Source organism: Mus pahari, chromosome 17, assembly GCF_900095145.1.
Source record: "Mus pahari chromosome 17, PAHARI_EIJ_v1.1, whole genome shotgun sequence".
Lineage (NCBI taxonomy): Eukaryota > Metazoa > Chordata > Mammalia > Rodentia > Muridae > Mus > Mus pahari.
In genome coordinates, this window is record NC_034606.1 from 65,701,822 (window position 1) to 65,722,832 (window position 21,011).

The window sequence follows — 21,011 nt, forward strand, 5'->3', positions numbered from 1 at the left end:
ATTTATTTATTATATGTAAGTACACTGTAGCTGTTTTCAGACACTCCAGAAGAGGGCGCCAAATCTCGTTACGGATGGTTGTGAGCCACCATGTGGTTGCTGGGAAATGAACTCAGGACCTTTGGAAGAGTAGTCAGAGCTCTTAACTGCTGAGCCATCTCTCCAGCCCCGTGAATTTTCTTATTAAAGGTTTTCTCAACAATTTTTGAGAATTCCACAGTGGTGAATGGATATTGTGGAAGCTTTAATACCACAGTATACACTTTCCAATGGTTACAATAAGTAAATCCTGCTATATGTATTTTATTATTATTTAAAACTACCGTAAATCCACACACCCAAGGCAAACTGTGTAATGTAATGTCAAATACAAAAACTAAGCAAATGTACAGGAAAAAAATTGAAGGCACGGTGCTTTCCCAAGTGTTCTCCAGGCCCTCCGCCATGTCCCAAGTCCCAACAATCTCTGACTCACAGGGAGGGCAACTCGGACCCTGTCACCTTTTCCTCTGTTCTCTACCTGGCACAGTGTCTGATAGATAAAGAAATACTGAGTTGGACCAACAGTGTTTGATAAGTCTCAGCCCAGAAAGTTAATGCACGTCTAGATTGTAGTGTTATTATTCATATTAGATTTATTAATTAGTGGTGTGTGTGTGTGTGTATACCATATTTGTGCTTGGTGGCCATGGAGATCAGAAGAGGGCATCAGATTCCTTATAGCTGAAGTTATAGATGGTTGTGACCTATCATGCGGGCACTGGGAATTGAACCCCCCCCCACACACACACACACACTCTACAAGACCAACAAGTGCTCACAACCACTGAGCCATCTCTCCAGCCCATAGTGACACAGGGTCCTGCTGTGTAGCCCTGTCTGGGTCAGAACTTGCTATTTAGACCAGGTGGCCGCACACTCGGGAATCTGCCTGAGAGTCACCTGGGCGCTGTCCCTCCCACTCTGTCTCTTTTACTTTTGAGAGAGGATCTCACATATCCAGGCTAGCCTTGAACTTCCAACTGTCTACCTCTAAGTGGGCATCTGGTTTTAGGTGGGGCCAGGCTGTCTCCATGTTAAGCAAGGGCTCTACTACCCCCGAGCTCCTCCTCAGAGCCCTACTGCTTAAAATGAGACAACAACTACACATCCAGACAAGTGTCAAAATGCATATGAAAATCTTGAATCGGAGCTCAGAGAGCTGACTCAGCACTTCCACCATCTCTGACTACGTGAGTTCGATCCCTGGGACCACAAGAGAAAGAAGTGACTGTAAAGACTTGTTCTCTGACCCACACACACATTCCTTGGAATTTGTACTGATCCCCCACAAATACATAAATTTTAAAAATTTAAAAAAAGAGAGAGATCTGAATTAGACAATAAAAAGTTATCTGACCCTAAACTGTCTCAAATAGATGTTTGGTTTGCTCAGGGGTTAAAAAGGTGGGAAGGCAGTCACTGGGGACTAACACTGAGTCCCAAAGTTCAAACTACGCTCAGTAGAAAAATCTTGCACCAGCAAAGTAATTACGTGCTACTGGCTACCCCTTCCCAGTTCCATTTCATCTTCATGATCGTCAAAATTGAATTTTAAAACAAGACACAAAGTTCTGAGTGCTTACACACAAGACGGGCAGAAGCCACCACACTGTGGTATCCAGAAAACTGAGTTGATTTGGTGAAGGGACATTTTTTTTTCTGTAGAATATTCTAAACCCAACTGTTGAAAAGCATGTGTGATCAGATGTATGACGTGATTTCTGGTCTCTCAACTTCTTTGATGTATAGTCTGTCCTTATGTGGTGTTTGGTAGGTAAGTATGACTTTGTAGAGTAGAAAGTTTGAAATTGGGAAAAGTGAGTTCTCTGAATAGGTTCTTATATTTCCACCTTCCATGGTTGTCCTGAGAGAGAGAGAGAGAGAGAGAGAGAGAGAGAGAGAGAGAGAGAGAGAGAGAGTTAGTTAGTTCAGTAGTTAGGAGTGTGCACTGCTCTTGCAGAGGTCCTGGATTTGGTCCCCAGCACCTGCTTCAGGATGCTCACAAGTGCCTCTAACTCCAGCTCCAGGAGATCTGATGCCCTCTGCTGGCTTCTGAGGGCACCTGCACTCATGTGCACACACTAGCACATGGATACGTGGATACAAGTACATGTAATTAAAAATAAAATAAATGCTTAAAAAACATATGTGATAGCCAGGCATAGCAACTCACACCTTTAATCCCAGCACTCAGGAGGCAGAGGCAGGCGGATCCTCTGTGCCTTTGAGGCCAGCCTGGTCTACAGAGCAAGTTCTGGGACAGCCAGGACTACATAATGAGACCCTGTCTAAACAGATAAACATATGTGTATGGTGATGTATTTCATATATATTTTATGTAGAATTTATATGTTGGTGAACAACTTAGGTTCCCTTTTTTTGTGTGTATTACTGAATTAATTTTGAAAGTTACATCATCTAAGAAACCACTGAGAGTTGTACGTCCGTCCCACCTTTGGTAAATAAGTAGAGAACATAGCTGAGCGCCCAGGTTCTGCAGTCGGCTCTCGGAGATGCTTGCCCTGCTTTTCTCCATCACTGCTCTGTGTCTGGTGTGGCTGCTGTTGTGGGAGGCACCACCAGTCATCCACACAAACATTTTAAAGAAGGAAATGGGGATGTATAAAGCAAAAAGTAAAACAACCCAGTCACAGAAGAATACACTGGGGCTAGTGGCATGGCCCTGCAAACCTTATGCCTTGCACACTCACATACATCACACACTCCACACACACACACACACACACACATCAGATACACACATCACATGAACACCTCGCTCACACATATCACACACACACCATACATCACATACACATCACACATAATACATACACGCATCAGACACAGCACACACAGCACACATACCACATCAAGCATCACATACTATTCACACTCATATATCATACTTACATCATATACACATCAAATGCACATGCACACACATAAATAAAAATTTTCAAGACAGAGGGCATTAAAAGACCAAAACCTAGCATACAATGTTTAGAATGGCCTTAGACTGGATGTCCTGGGTAATTCTCCAGTGTGCATGACTAGAACTGAGAAGCTGGGAGCAAGTGGGGGCTTTGATAAGCAGCACAGTGTGGGATAGCTCATGGTGTGGAGATGTCCAACTGCAGACCTGTGGGGAGGCACAGTAGGAGTGACCTGGTGGAGACAGGACAACCTGACACAAGACGGCTCACGAGATCTTGTCCTTATATGGAATCGCTGGGCTTGGAAGGCTGCGATGTCGACCTACTGGCCAAGGTAATGAGGCTGGACAAGCCACAGGATTAGATGAGACATGAATGATTGCAGACAGTAATTATCAAAGCAGAAGCAAAGGACGAACCTATTTGTAGGGATGGGCAGGGATGGGCGTGATGGCTCTTGCCACTGAGTATGACAACCTGAGTTTGATTCCCCTGAGATCCACATGGGAGGGGGCAGAGGTCTGATGCCCTCAGATTGTCCTCTGTCTTCCACGTGTGCAGGAGAGCATGCCTGTGCAAGTGCATGCGTGTGCACACATGTACACACACACACATACACACACACACACACATGAGAGAGAGAGAGAGAGAGAGAGAGAGAGCGAGAGAGCGCGAGCAGATGTTTTAAAGAGCCCATTCTTAAGCCTTAGAACTTCTGAGGAAATCCATTGAACCCAGTCTTTAGTTTTGAGTGGAATCTAGTGAGTACATAGTATGTGAGGCGTCTTTGCCAGAGACTCTGCCTGGTGGGCAGTGCTGAGGACACAATGCCTGGTGGGCAGTGCTGAGGACACAATGCCTGGTGGGCAGTGCTTAGGACACAGTGCCTGGTGGGCAGTGCTGAGGACACAGTGCCTGGTGGGCAGTGCTGAGGACACAGTGCTTGCAGTAGGGCCTGTCACGAAAGGAGACATCATCAAGCATGCTGGAACAGACCTGGAGTCCCAGCAGTCAAGAGGCGGAGGCAGGAGGAGTTGAAGGCTAGCCTAGGCTACATAGCAAGACCCTGTCTTGGAGAGCCAAAAGATGGGGGCTAGAGAGTTGGTTCAGGTGTTAAGAGCACTTGCTGTTCTTGCAGAGGACCCAGGTACCCAGCACCCACATGGTGGCTCGCAACCATCTGTAACTACAGGATCAGAGGATCTGACACCTTCTGGCCTCTATAAGCACCAGGTATATACATGGTATATATACATCCACACAAGCAAACACTCATAAAATAACAGAAGTGATAAATCTTGAAGAACAGTTGCATGTGAAGCCACCTGCCTTCCTCGCACTCAGCGGGCAGGGGCAGGAGGATCAGGAATTTAAGGCCCGTCTGGGTGGTGGAAGGCCCTGTCTCAGACAGAGGGGCAAACAAACAAACAAACCTAAAACTGAATTCTATGCAAATGAGACCTGCGGGTCTGAGTTTATAGAACTGCAGAGGTGTGCACACTCAAAGGGCACCACTAGGAGTCAGCAAAACCCAAAGTGTGGGAAACTCCAGGATAAACCACCTGGCCTCCTCAGCAGGCGACTTTCCTGGAAGTAGTAACATGGGTCTGACACGTTTAAAGAGCTTTGGCCAAATGCAATGAAACCGGCTTTTGGTTCAGATTTGAACAAGCCAGCTTGGGCATCTTTCACAATAGCTGCGCTGACAGGCACTGGTTAGGTTAGGGGCATGGTCAGTTAATTTGAGGAAGTGAGAAAGCCAAGCAGTTTAAGATGTAACTTGTAGAAGATTCTCAGAGCTAGCCTGGGACCAGCTGCCCTGCCCTACACTTAGAATCCAGGTGCAGATGGCAGATGCTGGGTCAGGCCATCACACTCCAGAGTATCTGAAACAGTGTGGTTTTTCCTCTACCTTGAAGGACTTCAGCACTGTAGTGATAAATGGCCATTCGATTTGTGTTGGGGGAGGAGTTCCACAAGCAAGCGTTTGGGTCAGAGGACAACTTTCTGGGGTCAGTTCTCCCCTGAGATGTGATGTTCTAGGGATCAAACTTGGGTCATCAGGCTTGGCAGCAGTCATACCTGCTGAGCCTTCTCACCATCCCAGTGCAAAAACCCATTTTCTGAGTAAATATTTCCTGTGAGTCTACTCATATTCTGTTCTGGAGACACGGGTGAAAGAAGCGCAGTCTGGTTTTGGGGTTGGTTGGTTTGTTTGTTTGTTTTTAAATAGTACTTCAGCCAGAACTCTGTTAGTGACCCAGTCCCTCTGTTTGTGAAGAGATGCCAGAGCTCTGACTGTAGCACTGGGATCCACAGTGAAGGTTAAGCCACCAAGGAGAGGTGACAGGGGGTTTCTCTAAGACTCGGCAACCTAATGGTTTGGTGGTTTCTAAGAAGGTAAGAATGTCTGAATAAAGGGCGTGAGGAAGCAGACTAGGAACTGCCGAAGACCAAGGTCTGCACTGGTAGCTGTTTGGAAACCCGACTTTAGAGGCTAAAGTGGGAAGGTCCAGGTTCCAGGTTGACTTGTGTCATGTAAGTTCTGTCTTACAGCAGCAAGAGGGAACTTTCGCTGTATATGCAGACCTGCCTCTTAAAAATAGGATGGGAGCTACATTGGTGTGCATGGCACAGCTGTCTGCTCAAAAGGCAGAAGGATCAGACTGGAGGAAGCTGCAGGAATACTCGTGAGGTCTTGGTCAGAGAATTAAGAATGGATGTGACCTGCTGGAGGTGGAATTGTGCGGGTTTAACTGGGAAGGTGTCTCCAGTGGTTTTGAGAGTTAGGAGTCCTAGGCAGTGTCACTGGGACACTGGAGAACACCGTGGGTGGGTGCTCTAGGACAACTGGGTTTGTAAGGTTCGGATGCTGCCGCCTGCTTGCCTACCGTTTGTGAGCCCCATACCTTCTCTGAGGCCTTGTTCCACTATGTCTGCCTTAGCTCTGAGCTGTGTGGGGACCACATAAGAGAATGCAGATCACAGAAGAGTGGACTCAGCCTGAACTGTGCATGCTAATGGTATCAGTTGAGCATCGCAGCATCTGAGAAAGCCAGCTTCTTGTCTAGTGAACTCACTTAAATGGCTCAGTAGTGACACTCTCACCTAGCAGGCCTGGGGCCTGGGATTCTGAAAATACCAGCCTGTCAGAAAAGCACAGCCACCAGATACAACCCTGAGAGGCGCCCATGACAAACACCAAAGAGCTGTAGGGAGGTTGGGCGAGGGCCAGGGAAGAAGTGGTAGGCCCTGCTGCTGTAGGCTGCTGCTGTTCACACAGTGTGTGGTGGGGTTAGAAACGGCAGCGTCGGGGCTGCAAAACCCCCGAATGCGCTGTCCTGATAGACTGGCCAATGAGAGTGGACAGAAATAGCTTATAAAATGTGTTATCCCTAAGGAGTAATGAATAAACTAAGCACGTGGTCACTTTGGCTTTGAGAACTAGAGAACTGGTTGTGTTCATAACAGGCTGCTGTGTTCCTAACTTTCTGAGGTTTGGGGTATCCCCTGTGATATCTTGTGACACTGTGACTCCAAGGCTCTGTAGTGGTTCCTGGGACTTCCCAGCTGAGCACAGCCTAGCCTCTGTGTCCTGAGACTGTGTGTATAGCACACAGCAGCCAGAGTCAGCTCAAGCTGGGACTTGGCTTTTCTCAAAACAACCTTCTGAATCAGATTTGCATTTTCATCCTACCACAAGCCACCTTCTAGGCAGACAGACTTTGTCCATGCTGCAGTCCTGTTGAGGTGGCTTTGTCTTAAGTTCAGTTCTGACTAATTAGACTTATTAATAACAGAGAGTCTGTGCTGGGGAGGGAGGGCTCGTGTTCTGACACACACACACCCATTTGATTGGCCATTTGATTTATTTTGATATATTTCAAAATGCCGGGGATGAAGCCCAGGGCCTTGCATGTGTGAGACAGGCCTCTCAGCCGTTGACTTGTTCACACAGAGTAAGTTGGTACCTCTGTGGTGGTCACTGCTCATGCATCATGCTTGCTGATAGAGTAGGGAGTGTTTTAGGTGACCATGTTGGTATGCACACGTGTGCACGTGACCGTGTTGTTGTACACACGTGTGCAGGTGGCCCTGTGGCAGTACACTCGTGTGCAGGTGACCCTGTGGCAGTACACACATGTGCAGGTAACCCTGTGGCTGTACACACGTGTGCAGGTGACTGTGTTGTTGTGTACACATGTGCAAGTGACTGTGTTGTACATGTGTGTGCAGATAACCCTGTGACTGTACACATATGTGCAGGTGACCCTGTGGCAGTACACACATATGCAGGTGGCCCTGTGGCAGTACACACATGTGCAGGTGGCCCTGTGGCAGTACACACATATGCAGGTGGCCCTGTGGCAGTACACACATGTGTAGGTGGCCCTGTGGCAGTATACACATGTGTAGGTGGCCCTGTGGCAGTACACACATGTGCAGGTGACCCTGTGGCTGTGCACACGTGTGCAGACTTTTGACCTGATGAGTCATGATGAAACATGACAAGAGGCTGTTGTCATTAGCCCAGATTTAGCTTTTCAGAAAGAATTAAATTTAGGATATGAATTTATAGTAAGTTCAGCATATGCTTATAATTTTATTATTGCTTCTTCTGTTTCAGTGAAGAGTATTAGCAGATGAGTGGTGAACACACGTGTCTTTAAAGGACACAGCAGACTGACTGAGACAAGTGCTCTGGACCTAGACCAGAGGGAGGAGAGCTTATAGCTAGCGAGAGCGTGATGTCATCTCCTTCACTTCCTTTTTCCGGTTGATCAGGAGGAAAATGAAGTGCAGAGACAGTTGATGACTTCCTGAAGCCACACAGCCACACAGTCCTGCCACCGCGCAGCGAGCGAGCAGTTTCCTGAGACTGTGGCTCGCCTCTTCCTAGTCAGTGTTAAGAAATATTTTCCTTGTTGTTTTTTTTTTTTTTTTCCTTCGAGACAGGGTTTCTCTGTATAGCCCTGGCTGTCCTGGAACTCACTTTGTAGACCAGGCTGGCCTTGAACTCAGAAATCCACCTGCCCCTGCCTCCCAAGTGCTGGGATTAAAGGCGTGCGCCACCACGCTCAGCTCCTTGTTGGTTTTTTTTCCTTTCAATTTTTATATTAAAAGGGAGGTTCATATTGAGTACATTATATTTTAAGCCCTTTTAAAGTATATTACTATATGTAATGTTTATATGCTGTGTGGGTCACTTACTAACAGTCCTCCTTCACAGCTTCAACCCAAGAGACTGTCACAGTTAGGGTGACTGCGTGCTCTAGGTCCTGTGGCCAGTATTAGAACTAGCACTTGAGGTTCAGGTCTCTGTGACCTGTTGCTCTGTGATGCCCACTGTCCCTCCTACTGAGGTAGATTCAGATCCTTACAGAGTGTGGGTATGGCGATGGTCATCGTTTCTGCTTGTGCTTGCCCCTCGTCTGTAAAAGGCAAAGGTGACCACAGTGACAGTGGGGTGAGCCACAGCACTTGGCAGGCGTTTGGCTAATTTCCCTCTTGTCTCTGTAAGATAAACGGTGTTTGCTGGTTGGATAGTGGAGGCCTAGATAGGCTCAGGGACTCGCCTGCCCGCCTGGCCCGCTCCTTATCGCAGGCCCACATGGCCCACTTCCCAGCTGATCCTGGGCCCTTCAGCATAGATTTCGCCACTTCTGTTCTTTCCTGCCTTACACCAAGACTGCTTAAGTACTTCCCAAAAATAATGAGCCATGTGTGGGCGTGGTCATTCTCCAGAATGAATCACTGTGAGCGAGGCCAGCACCACCACCACGGAAAGGGGAATAGCTATCAGGAACCAGAGACTCCCGCTCCTCTGCCCCAGTAATTGATGGACTCTGAGGTGACTGCTTTTGAAAGGGCGGCTGTGGGTTTGGCCGTGTGTCTCACTCGGCTCAGAATAGTCATCTCTTGAAGTTGTTAATTTTCCCTTTCTTGCTTCCCAAAATAGACCCAATGCTGTTGTCTTTGCTGGACGTCACAACATGGTGCTGAGAGGTGCTCCCTGTGGGGAACCCCTAAGGAACACAAAGGGACTTGTCAAAGGCGCCTTCTTGGATTAGCAGGACTCCAAAGGAAGAAAAGGGGGAGTGGGTCTTGCCAAGTTTTCTGAGGCTTGAATAAATTTTAAGTTCTTAAGAGGAGTAAGACAGAGCCTGGCTTAGTAGCCCAGGCCTGTGATCCCAGCACTGTGGAGTCTAGGGGGTGGAGAGTTCAAGGCCAGCTGGTTACTTAGTGAAACCCTGTCTCAAACACACTAACCAATAGGAAAAAAAAAACAAAAACAAAAAACAAAAACAGGCCAGGCGGTGGTGGAACACCCCTTTAATCCCAGCACTTGGGAGGCGGAGGTAGTTGGATTTCTGAGTTCGAGGCCAGCCTGATCTACAAAGTGAGTTCCAGGACAGCCAGGGCTATACAGAGAAACCCTGTCTCGAAAAAACCAACCAACCAACCAAACAAACAGAACGAGAGAGAAATTTCAACCACAAGTTTGGGAGGTCCCAGGCGGCTGCGTGTTTGGGAATTCATCTCAAGAAGATAGAGATCTCATCAGACACTGTAAAGAATACAGCAGGCCCTGGCTGCATGGAGAAGCTTCTGTCTACCTGCCTGTCTCACAGCGCCGCCGCCGCCGCCTCCTCTTCCTCCTCCTCCTCCTCCTCCTCCTCCTCCTCCTTCTCCTCCTCCTCCTCCTCCTCCTCCTCCTCCTTCTCCTCCTCCTCCTCTCCCTTCCCCTCCTCCTCATATCGTGTGTCCTTGTGTCACTGTGTCCTTGAGTGGGAACAGCAGAGGGGTTGCCTCATTGATAGGCACTGAGGTAGCTTGGGTTGTCTTGGGATCTGCAAAGCTGAGCGATGACTTCCAGAGTAGAAGAGATGAGGATAGCCTTTTCTAGCCTCAGCTTCTGTTTGGATTGGGCCCAAGCCTTTGTGTTGTAGCAGCGTAGTGTGCAGGTCCTCCCACGGCAGGCGGGTGTGCCATGGAGGCCTTGCACCCTTCCCTCCGTCTCCTGGTGGGTGAGTGCTTCATTCAGCTCATAAGTACCAGCTTCAGTATTGTAGCCAAAGCTACATCCCTGCCCATCCCAGGAGGTCAAGGCTAGGTTAGGCTTGGGGGAGACAGTAGAGGAGCACCAACTGTGCGCTATTCTTGTTAGTCAGATAAATAAAGGATTGCAGTTTTGAGAGGCGCCAGATTCATCTGCAGTGATTTCCTGTTGGTGGCACACACTTCAGTGTGATACACACCCAGCAAAGTCATAAGCCCCAGTGAGGACTGTGTATTCAGTGTGGATGAAAAGTGTGTGCATGTGATTTTGTGTGTGTGTGTGTTGTGTCACACAGTGAGTGTGCGTATGCATGCCAAGTGCTGCTCAGGGCCCTTTCAGGCCCTGATGGCGTAAGTTTATTAAACACTTTATGTGCGTGAGTTCACTTTGTCCTCACAGTGACTTTGTGAAGCAGGCATTCAGATTCTCTATGGAGAGCACCTGCCTTGGCCCTCCCTTGTGAGAGCCGCCACACATGGACTAGAAGGAGTGGGTGATAGGGAGGTGCAGGGGGAGTTTGTCAGGGGAAGTACGACTGGCAGAATTTGGAAGGATTTAGGCAGAAAAAGGAATTTCAGTAGAAGGACATATGAGGCCAGGCCTTCCTCATCCTGGAATCAGGTGCCTGGTGTCCAAGAAGAGACAGATGGGAGGAGACTGGTTTTAGGGAATCCTGGGTACTTCTGTATGGGATGTAGTAAGTACCTGCTCTCCCAAGGGAAGACTCAGTCCACCCAGCAGGACCCATTTGGACAGAGTAGATAGTTCATTTGTCCTTTATTGACATAGACTAGAGCAGTTAGGAACGCTGGGCCTACAGAACTTGTCTGTGAGCTGAATAAGGTGCAGTAGTGCCGGCCAAGGCTGCCTTTCTGTCCCCGGCTCTATAAAGTTGCTTATTGGGGCATGTGAAGCATGCCAAAGGGCCACTCTGACTCTGGAAAAGGACCTGGTGGGAGGTCTCACATCACTGTTGATACCTGCCCCTCCCTGTCCTATAGCTCTGCTGTGTGCATGCACCAGCTGCCTACAGACCAACTACACCTGTGAGACAGATGGGGCTTGCATGGTCTCCATCTTTAACCTGGATGGCGTGGAGCACCACGTACGTACCTGCATCCCCAAGGTAGAGCTGGTTCCTGCTGGAAAGCCCTTCTACTGTCTGAGTTCGGAGGATCTGCGCAACACACACTGCTGCTATATTGACTTCTGCAACAAGATTGACCTCAGGGTCCCCAGTGGTGAGTGAGTCTTTGTGCTGCTGCCTCACCATGGAGGTAGGGCATCTTGTCCTTTCGTTCTTGTCTACTCTTCCCAGCCCTCGGCTCAGGGATAGCTGTCGGTGGGTTTGGTTACTCCCTGAGGTGATGACAGAGGATCAGCATCCTTTCTAGGCAGGCTTGTTGCTCAGAAGGTGAGAAGAGCAGAGCTCCCAGCTACTTGTGGGGTCGAGCCATCAGCAGCCGAGACATCTGCTCTGGGACAGGGTGAACAGCGTGAAGAAGGCTGAAATTTAAAAAGGAGGTGATTGCAGTGGAGCAATGTCAGACACTGCCTCAGGCAGGCCCCCCCATTTGTCAGATCTTTCTAGGGAAAGACTGAGAGAGATTGGGCCAAGCTTGCTACTCTGGTGTGCTGTGAGCTTCCAGAGTGGGTTTGGCTCCATAGCTGGAGGGGTGCTTCACCAAGAAAAAGGTAGCATTAGAGAGAATCAAGGCACAGGCTAGCCCAGGGAGACCTGAGGAGACTCACAAGTGAGGGTCGTTCATGGGTGGTCCTTTACGAAGGTGAGTTGGGCCCAGCCATGTCTTGTTTTCACCGTTTGTTCTGTCCTTGCTCATCTTCCCAGGACACCTCAAGGAGCCTGCACACCCCTCCATGTGGGGCCCTGTGGAGCTGGTCGGCATCATCGTCGGCCCCGTCTTCTTCCTCTTCCTCATCATCATCATCGTCTTCCTGGTCATCAACTATAACCAGCGTGTCTACCACAACCGCCAGAGGCTGGACATGGAGGACCCCTCCTGCGAGATGTGTCTCTCCAAAGACAAGACACTCCAAGATCTCGTCTACGATCTCTCCACGTCAGGGTCTGGCTCAGGTACCAGGTTCTCCAGGCACTGTGTGTGTTGGCCCTCACCACTGGTTCCCAGCAGGAGACCGTGTTTATGAGGAAGGCCAGGGCCCTGCTGTGTTGAGTCATTTGGTTTCATAATTCTCATCATCTTGAATTGACATGTAATAAGATACGATAATGGCCTCACCAAAAACCCTCATGCCCTGAGATTCCAGAGGTCAGGTGCAAAACTTTCTGTTGCTGAAGCCCTACCTCACTCCAGTTTTTGGAGCTGTGTGTCTGTGAAACTTGAGCTGGTTCCACCTGACTGGTGGTGTGCTCACTTTAAGGGCCCCTTTTGAGAAACAGGAGTGTGCCAGATTCCTGTGAGGTGCTGACAACTAACCATTGATCCCTGAGCAGCCACGAGGGGTGTTTGAGGACACTGAGTAAAGCTCAGACTGGGATTTGGTAAATCATTGACTTTGCCCCACTGCCACAGGCTTTGGGGAGAGTTATTGGAAAGGCAGCTTGGGCTTCCAGCATAGCTTGGTCTCCACTTCCTGTTCTGCAAGGCTTTCTTACATGAGCATTGGGCTCAGCAGTGTCTGACAAGACACCACAGCTCAGGATGGAGAGAACTTAGTAGGTTGATCACATCTCAGGAAATAGCTCAGCTGACAAAACCAGAAACATATTAAATATCTGTGTGTGGTAGAATATGGCTGAAATCATCCATAATCCTAGCAATAGTACTTGGAAGGCTGAGGCAGGAGAATTGTGTCAAGTTCAAGGCCAGTACTGGCTACCTAGCAAGTATCGGGCCTACCAGGACTACATGGTCAGTCCTATCTCAAAAACTTAGCAGTGATGTGACCCAAAGACTTGCTGCTGCTGTTGTTGCTGCTGTTACTGCTGCTGCTGCTGTTGCTGTTGCTGTGTTGCTGCTGTTACTGTTGCTGCTGCTGCTGTTGCTGCTGCTACTGTTGCTGCTGCTGTTGTTGCTGCTGTTACTGCTGCTGTTGTTGCTGTTACTGTTGCTGCTGTTGTTGCTGTTGCTGCTGCTGTTACTGTTGCTGCTGCTGTTACTGTTGCTGCTGCTGTTGCTGTTGTTGCTGTTACTGTTGCTGCTGTTGCTGCTGCTGTTGCTGTTGTTGCTGTTACTGTTGCTGTTGTTACTGTTACTGTTGCTGTTACTGTTGCTGCTGCTGTTGCTGAACTGAAGATTAATGATCACTTTAGAGCTATTCTGATCTGGAGCATAGAAGAAATAGTCAAACAGGTCAGTGCTACCATGTGAGCAGGAGCACACAGGTCTCACTGTGTGTCACTCTGTTTCCCCACCATGGGTTAGACTGTGGTTACAAAAGGAAGTTGTACCATCAGTCATGGCCAGATGCCCTCCTGGAACTTGGAGAGCCCTGTGAGCTCTGACATCTCCATAGCCATCATTTTGGCTTTATGAAGCTCGGCAGAAGGGTGCACCAACATGAATATATTTAAAAGCTACACATTTTTAGAAGCCTGGAAAATATCCAGCATATGCTTTCCCAACAAAAGTCGGACAGCCGTTGAAAGAGCCTGAGAGAGGTGGTCTCTCTGTCCTGGGAATTCCCAGGTGTTTCAAACCAGCTCAGCCTTGGTAGGTACTTTGTTTAGCCTAAAATGGTTAATGACAGTTTTCTGTGGGTAATTCAGTCCATTTTGGTACAGAGTGCACAGAGCTCCCAAGTGTTGTCTTATTTGTTTAATTATGGGGTGGGGGCGAGCAGGCATGTGTAGATGTATAGCTGAGTAGGTGCCCTTAGAGGCCAGAGATGTCAGATCCATTGAAGCTGGACTTGTGAACCACGTGATGTAGGTGCTGGGCGCTGAGCTTGTTAGGCGTTCTTGCTTGCTTGCTTGCTTGTTTTTTTTGTTTGTTTGTTTTGACAAGATCTCACTATGTAACCTTGGCTGTCTTAGAACTTACTATGTAGACTAGGTTAGCATGAAACTCATAGAAATCCACCTGCCTTTGCTTTCTGAGCACTGTGATTAACAGTGTGCACTGCCATGCCCGGTCCAGTGTGTGTTCCTAACCACAGACCCATCTCTCTAGCCTAGGTAATGGGTTCTTAAATAATGCTATCTTTAAAGCGTTGAGCTCATGTTACGTATGTAACTCTGGGCCTTATTAACAGATGAGTACTGAACATCCCCTAGAAACAAAGACTGGGAAGGAGCTGGCCTGACCTGGCTCAGACGGGCTGGCATGCTTGTTGGAATGGTTGTAGAGCGTGCACACATAGAGGAGTCTTGAAGAACTGGTTGAGGTTGTAAGTGAGGTAAGCAGCAGGGAGCATTCCAGGCCACAGGGCAGTCTTTGAATGCAGAGAGCAGAAAGCTGTGAAGGTTCAGTTTGTTTAAAAACTCACAAGGAGACTGGCATGGCGTGCCTGGAGGAGACGGAGGCAGGCTGGCCAGGTGTCAGAGACTCTGAGGGCCACACTCTCTCACAGGTTAGAGTGTGACTGAAAGCTCTTATGCGGACAGATGCATGGTCATTTTCCCCTTTGGACGAAGTGTTGACAGTGTTGTGGAGGATGGGCCCACTTGCTTGCCTGTGTTTTACTAGAAAGGATGAGGTAAGGCAGGGCTGTGTGTGGGTGCACAGGGCCGAGCAGGCTGAGGTGAGACCGGAGACCGAGGGCGGAGTGGGACAGGGCATAAGCTTTCAGGGAAGGATGGAATTTCTGAAAAATCCTTGGTGGAGACACATGCATATTAAGCACACAGTAAATCCAGCAAACCTAGGGTTACTAACAGCTGCTATTTGATCCAGTGAGAGAATGGAAGTTAGTTATGATGGATAAGGGGATTGGTTGGAAAGGGAGATAGACACCGGATGAGTCAAACAAAGCAATGATGAGTCCTACGAGGCAGTAAACTGAGTCATGAATTAGTGTGGGTAGTCCCCAGTCTACACTGGAGCCTTCCTGCGGAGAGAGCCCTCTGCAGAGCTAGGTGCCCTGTGCGCTTACACCATAGGTCTGCTTTGTTGGCCACACAGCATCGCCCTCTAGTGGCTAGTGGGCAGGGTGGCCAGAAAGGCAGTGCCCGCCTCAGGAGCCTGCTCATTTTCTTCCTGTTACACCAGAATAAAGCAGACGTCAGTGAGCTGGTAAATCTAGTCAAAGATTTACATGCAGGCCTTTCATCTGTATAGCCTGGAGGGGAAGTCCTGGTTCAGGGCAGCTACCATGTGTTTTTCTGTGCTGACTTGTGCTTAGCCTGCTGGTAAACCACCTAGCATGGCTCCGGCCTTGCTATAGCGTTCTGTGGCTATTGGGCCAGGGAGAGTAGAGGGACACCTGGTGGAGGGCTTTTCTGGGGTTGTGTATTGTGTGACAGGCCCAGAGTTTGGCAGAATTGCAGTGTCAGATTTTTCTCTATTCTTTGGCCCACAGGGTTACCCCTTTTTGTCCAGCGTACAGTGGCCCGAACCATTGTTTTACAAGAGATTATTGGCAAGGGCCGGTTCGGGGAAGTATGGCGTGGTCGCTGGAGGGGTGGTGATGTAGCTGTGAAAATCTTCTCTTCTCGTGAAGAACGGTCTTGGTTCCGGGAAGCAGAGATCTACCAGACCGTCATGCTGCGCCATGAAAACATCCTTGGCTTTATTGCTGCTGACAATAAAGGTACAGTGTCCCAAAGTCAGTGGCCACTTGGGGGCGCTAGAGAAGCCTGGCTGCTCTGCTACACACATTCAGGTCTCAATAAGACCATAGTTCCAAGCCCACTTTAAATGTGGAGCATTTTATGCCAAGAAGCTCACACAGGAACCTGGGTTATTGCGTAGCTAAGAAGGCCTCCCATGCCCCACAGGCTCTTCTTCCTTTCTCCGTTGATTTGCTCTCCGACCTGTACCCAGCATGGGCCCCATTGGGACTCCCATGTGTTTGTTTTGGAAACTGCTACAATAGGAATTACGTTCTCACCTGCCTGGGCAGGCAGGAGTGGTGGCAGAGACACATTCTACAACAACACAACACAACACAAGCATTACGCACACTGTCTTAGGGAAGCCACCACAAGCAGACACTGGCCTCTCAGTGTCACCTCATAGCTGTGAGACTGGCTTCGGTCTGTTTTATACCTAGAGCCCCAGAGCTTCTGCTGCCGGTCCTCAGCCTCCTCTATCCCCCTGTCTTCTCCCTCCTCTATCCCCTCTCCTCCCCCTCCTCTATCCCCTCTCCTCCCCCTCCTCTATCCCCTCTCCTTCCCCTCCTCTATCCCCTCTCCTCCCCCTCCCTCTTTTCTTCTTCTTTGTCATGAGGCAGACTAGACATGTAGGACAGCGTAGTCACAAATGTACTACAGCCTCTCTGTCTCAGCCTTTCAATTACATGAGAGGAGCAGGGGAGGGGTAGGCAAGACCAGGTTATGCTGGACTTTTGTGTGTGCCCATGCCCGTGTGTGTGTGTGTGTGTGTGTGTGTGTGTGTGTGTGTGTGTGTGCGCGCGCGCGCGCGCACGCATATATGCGCATGCACACATGCATATGGAGACCAGCAGTCAGTGTCTTTGCTCTCCTGTTTTAGTCTCTGCCCTATGTTTTGAGCTAGAGTCTCCCACAAAATGCAGAGCTCACCAATTGTCTGGCTTAGCGACCAGCAAATCCCTGTGATCCTTCTGCCTCACCTCTAGTCCAGTGCTGGTGTTATAGGAACGTGTCATGCCTGATGTTTACATGAACACTGGGAACCTAAACTCAGGTCCTAATGCTTGCACAATAGACATTTGACCAGCTGAAACCTGAAAGGACCATAGTTGATGCCAAAGACACAAGTAGTAATCAGAAAGCTGTTTATAATTTAAAATTACAGCATCTCTTGGTTACTGTGGGCCAGGGTCCCTACCTACAGAGACCCCAGGGAAAGGGGGGCAGACACCTGGCATCTGGTACCCCTGGAACACAGAAATTATGAGGGCAGTGAGTTGTGTTTTAGAAGTGTCCGGCAGTTGTGACACACCTCCTCTGTAGCACAGTGACTAGAGGCTAGTGTCCACAGATCCTAGGAGGAATGCCAGCTGAGCACATTCCTCAGACTGCTGCAGGGCTGCAGGTCCCTGGCTGCCGACAAGCTGAAGGGCGCAGGGAAAGAAGAGATGGTCTCAGCCCTCTGAGGAGCTGCTGCTGTCCCAGACGTCTTAGAGTCATTAAAAGGCTCCAACTGTCCTGTGACAGGCCATGGCCTCCTCGGGAGCTGCTGGTTACAATATGGCCCTCTTTGGGATCAGAGCTGCCAAGGGTCAGACCTTTCCAGCAGCCGGCCTCCATTGACTCTGGAAGCTCGTATGAGCTGGGATCTGGCTGGTGGAACCCGCGTTAGGGCCAGGGAAGGGGGGAGGACAGCTCTTCGTTCTTGCCTTGTTACCATGATATATCCAGTGTGAGGCCCTGGGACTAGCAGCAGCCTAGCATTTGGGAGCTTTCAGCCCAGTTTCTAGTCTTCCTAGCGAGAGCAGCAAGCATCACCTGACTGGTCACTGTTGCTCTCTCCTCTCCCTGTCCTCCTCCCTGCTGCCCCAAGTGAAAGAGCAGGATCAGCAAGCCTCCTTCCTGCCTTCCACTGCTTTGCTGAAGGGCAAGATGGCCTCTGTGGGAGTGCTCAGAAGTGGGCGGCTCACACACGGCAGAGCATTCCTGGCTCTATAGCAGGGATGCACAAATGGGATCCTTCTGCTCTCCTCGTGGCCCTTGGCCTGAGAACGGCCACCAACTGGAAGGAGACATTTCCAGTGAGACAGGTGCTGCACTGGGTCATGATCAAGGGAGGCATGCAGGCGAGAGCAGGCTCTCCTCATGGGCAGTGGTGGGTGAAGCACCGAGAGCCCCCGCCCCCCCTCATAAGCCCCCGCTCCCCCCTCGTAGCAAGCTGAACCGGCACGTCCAGACATGGCAGTAGCGGTATGCTGTTGAGTCGTCCTCACTGACTGGGGCACCTGTTGGTCGCTCTGATAAGACACCACAACCAGGTGGCACACACCTTTAATTCCCAGCTCTGAGGAGGCAGAGGCAGGTGGATGGATCTCTGGGTTCAAGGCCAGCCTGGTCTACAGAGCTACGCAGAGAAACCCTGTCTCAAAAACAAACAAACAAACAAACAAACCAGAGCTGAAGAGATGGCTCAGTGGTTAAGAACACTGGCTTCTCTTCTAGAGGTCCTGAGTTCAGTTCCCAGCAACTCCATGGTGGTTCACAACCATTTGTAATGGGATCTGATGCTTCCTTCTGGCATATAGGTGTGCATGCAGATAGAGCATTCATAGATAAAATACATAAAACTTAAAAAACAAAATAACACTAATAATGGCAATAACACATAACACTACTACTACTAAAGATGCCACGGCCCGAGTGACTTCCAGAGTGGTTTGCTCTATGCTTATGGTCCAGATGGTCACAGCCTGTGATGCTGAAGCAGGGCCAGGAGCTGAAAGCTCATATCTTGAACTACAAGCAGCAGGATGGCTTGTGACCTCTGAAACCCTAAAGTGTGCCCCAGTGACATACTTTCTTTAGCAAGACCCTACCTCCTAGGCTTTCCAAAGAGCCACCCACTGAGGGTCAAGTAGTCAAATGCCCAAGACAGTTGTGGGGGGCATCTCGTGCAAACCACCACACACACCTGGATAAGATAGTAAGCCTAAGAGAGAGGGGCTCTCTGTCCTCTCTGGAGGCTGCTGCGGGGAAGTGGGGTCAGGGGCAGCCAGAGGTGTAGAGGCAGGAAGTGTAAATTCAGGTCTGCCTGAACCTGGCACTGTGTATCACATACCTTCTTCCTTAGTGCATAGTGTTCCTTCTATGTGGGCCTTGTTTGTGTTCTCTGCAGATAATGGCACCTGGACCCAGCTGTGGCTTGTCTCTGACTATCACGAGCATGGCTCACTGTTTGATTATCTGAACCGCTACACGGTGACCATTGAGGGAATGATTAAGCTAGCCCTGTCTGCAGCCAGCGGTTTGGCACACCTGCACATGGAGATTGTGGGCACTCAAGGTGAGTGTTGAACTCAGCCGGGGGCAGGAAGCTTGAGGCGGAAGGCCTGGCCGTCCCCACGCCCTCCTCATGGAGGCAGTTGGGGACAAATGCTGGCAATGGTGGTTTCGTGTGAGGAACAAAGCCCCTAACTGTGTTGGGTTTCCTCATTGGTTGTCATTAGCCCTCCCCTAGGGAGAGCCATAAGATGAAGGCTTGGCAGCTGTTAATGCATGACGCAGGTGTTTGCTAAGGAACAGCATGAGGGAATGAAACTAAGAAGCAAGACCAGCACACCAGGAGTGGGAGTGCAACAATCTCATGCCAAGGTTGGGCTCTGCCTTGCACAGCTCACAGTGGCAAGATGTGGTGCCCTCTTGTCCACATCCTGGATGAGGAAACAGGCTTTGCGCTCAGTTGTACTGTTGCCTCCAGATCCTGGTGTGATTGCTGGTGCTTGGTTGACCCAGGCAGCAGCTCTTACCAGCATGACTGTCAGGCTAATGGCAGTTCCGTGTGCTCCTTTGTCCATCCGGCTCATCTGGGCTCACCTGGGCTGGTGAATGGTGGAGATGTTCTAATGTGAGTCCGTAGCCGTGCCATTGAGAGGCCTTTAATTCTGGGAGTTCTTCTATAGCTGTTCAGAGAGAAGATGGAGATGCTCATGGGGTCATTGGCTTGAGGGATGTGGAGCCAGGGCTCAGCCCAGAGTCCTCTCAGAGTCCACACATTTCCTATGCACACATCTTTCTTGAACATGCCCGGTTTGTGTCTGCCAGGGAAGCCTGGAATTGCTCATCGAGACTTGAAGTCAAAGAACATCCTGGTGAAGAAGAATGGCATGTGTGCCATTGCAGACCTGGGCCTGGCTGTCCGTCATGATGCGGTCACTGACACCATAGACATTGCTCCAAATCAGAGGGTGGGGACCAAACGGTAAGAAGTCACTCAGCCCAGCCCTCGCTTGCAACCTTGCCTGGATGTCCCATGCATGGGTCATGCGTGCACACAGGAGGAAATGGATAAACATGGGAGGAGTATCTTGAGTGTTTCTGCCTGCAGAAACACTTTGGTCTGGATTCGAACTGGAGAGCGGCAACTCCTGAAAAGGAAGAGGGCTGCGAAAAGAAATATGGAGGCCTTGGCAAGAAATCTGATCAAGGCTCAAATTTTTATTGTTCGGACTTAAGTACAAGGAAGGGTTAGGAAGGGTTCCCAGCATGCCCCTGAGTCCTTTGAAGTTGCCACGGCGTTCTTGCGATGGTGGGCAGTCCTCGCGATGGTGGGCGGTCTGGGCGATGGTGGGCAGTCCGGGCGATGGGTAGCACTCTGGTATTCCTGCTGGAGGGGGAGTGGTTAGTGGGGATGGGAGACACCAACAGTATCTCCTTGTCCTCGATGGCCAGTGTTGTTCTGTTCCCCACACTGGAACACTTCACAGCAGTGTCCACCAAGCCCTGGCTTCATAGAAGTGTGGCCTGGGGGCAGGCAGTGAAGAAAGAATTCAGAGTAGAAGACCTGGCTTGGTGGTGCACTCCTTTAGTCCCAACACTCAGGAGGCAGAGGTGGGCAGATCTCTGTGAGTTTAAGGCCAGCCAGGAATACATAGTGAGGTCCTATCTTTAAAAATGGGGTGAGGGGGGCTGGTGAGATGGCTCGGCGGTTAAGAGCACTGACTGCTCTTCTGAAGGTCCTGAGTTCAAATCCCAGCAACCACATGAGACTCACAACCATCCCTAATGAGATCTGACTCCCTCTTCTGGTGTGTCTGAAGACAGCTACAGTGTACTTACATATAATAATAAATAATTTTTTTTTTAAAATGGGGTGAGGGTTACTTAAGGTTCTGACTCAGTGGTTAAGATCACACACCAGAGAGAGAGAGAGAGAGAGAGA

General features: G+C 49.7%; 1 protein-coding gene across 3 annotated transcripts in view; it reads left to right on the plus strand.

Annotated features, from left to right (window-relative positions):
- Acvr1b (activin A receptor type 1B) overlaps positions 1 to 21,011 on the plus strand; it is a 41,045-nt gene that overhangs the window by 9,682 nt on the left and 10,352 nt on the right. For all 3 annotated transcript variants that reach the window (XR_003845457.1, XM_021216563.2, XM_029547938.1), the window contains exons 2-6: positions 11,040 to 11,279; positions 11,888 to 12,136; positions 15,541 to 15,771; positions 18,969 to 19,136; positions 19,895 to 20,051. Coding sequence is in view for 2 of the 3 variants with exons in the window: in XM_021216563.2 (XP_021072222.1) it covers positions 11,040 to 11,279; positions 11,888 to 12,136; positions 15,541 to 15,771; positions 18,969 to 19,136; positions 19,895 to 20,051 (1,045 nt within the window). In the remaining variant the exon portion in view is untranslated. The remainder of the gene's footprint in view (positions 1 to 11,039; positions 11,280 to 11,887; positions 12,137 to 15,540; positions 15,772 to 18,968; positions 19,137 to 19,894; positions 20,052 to 21,011) is intronic.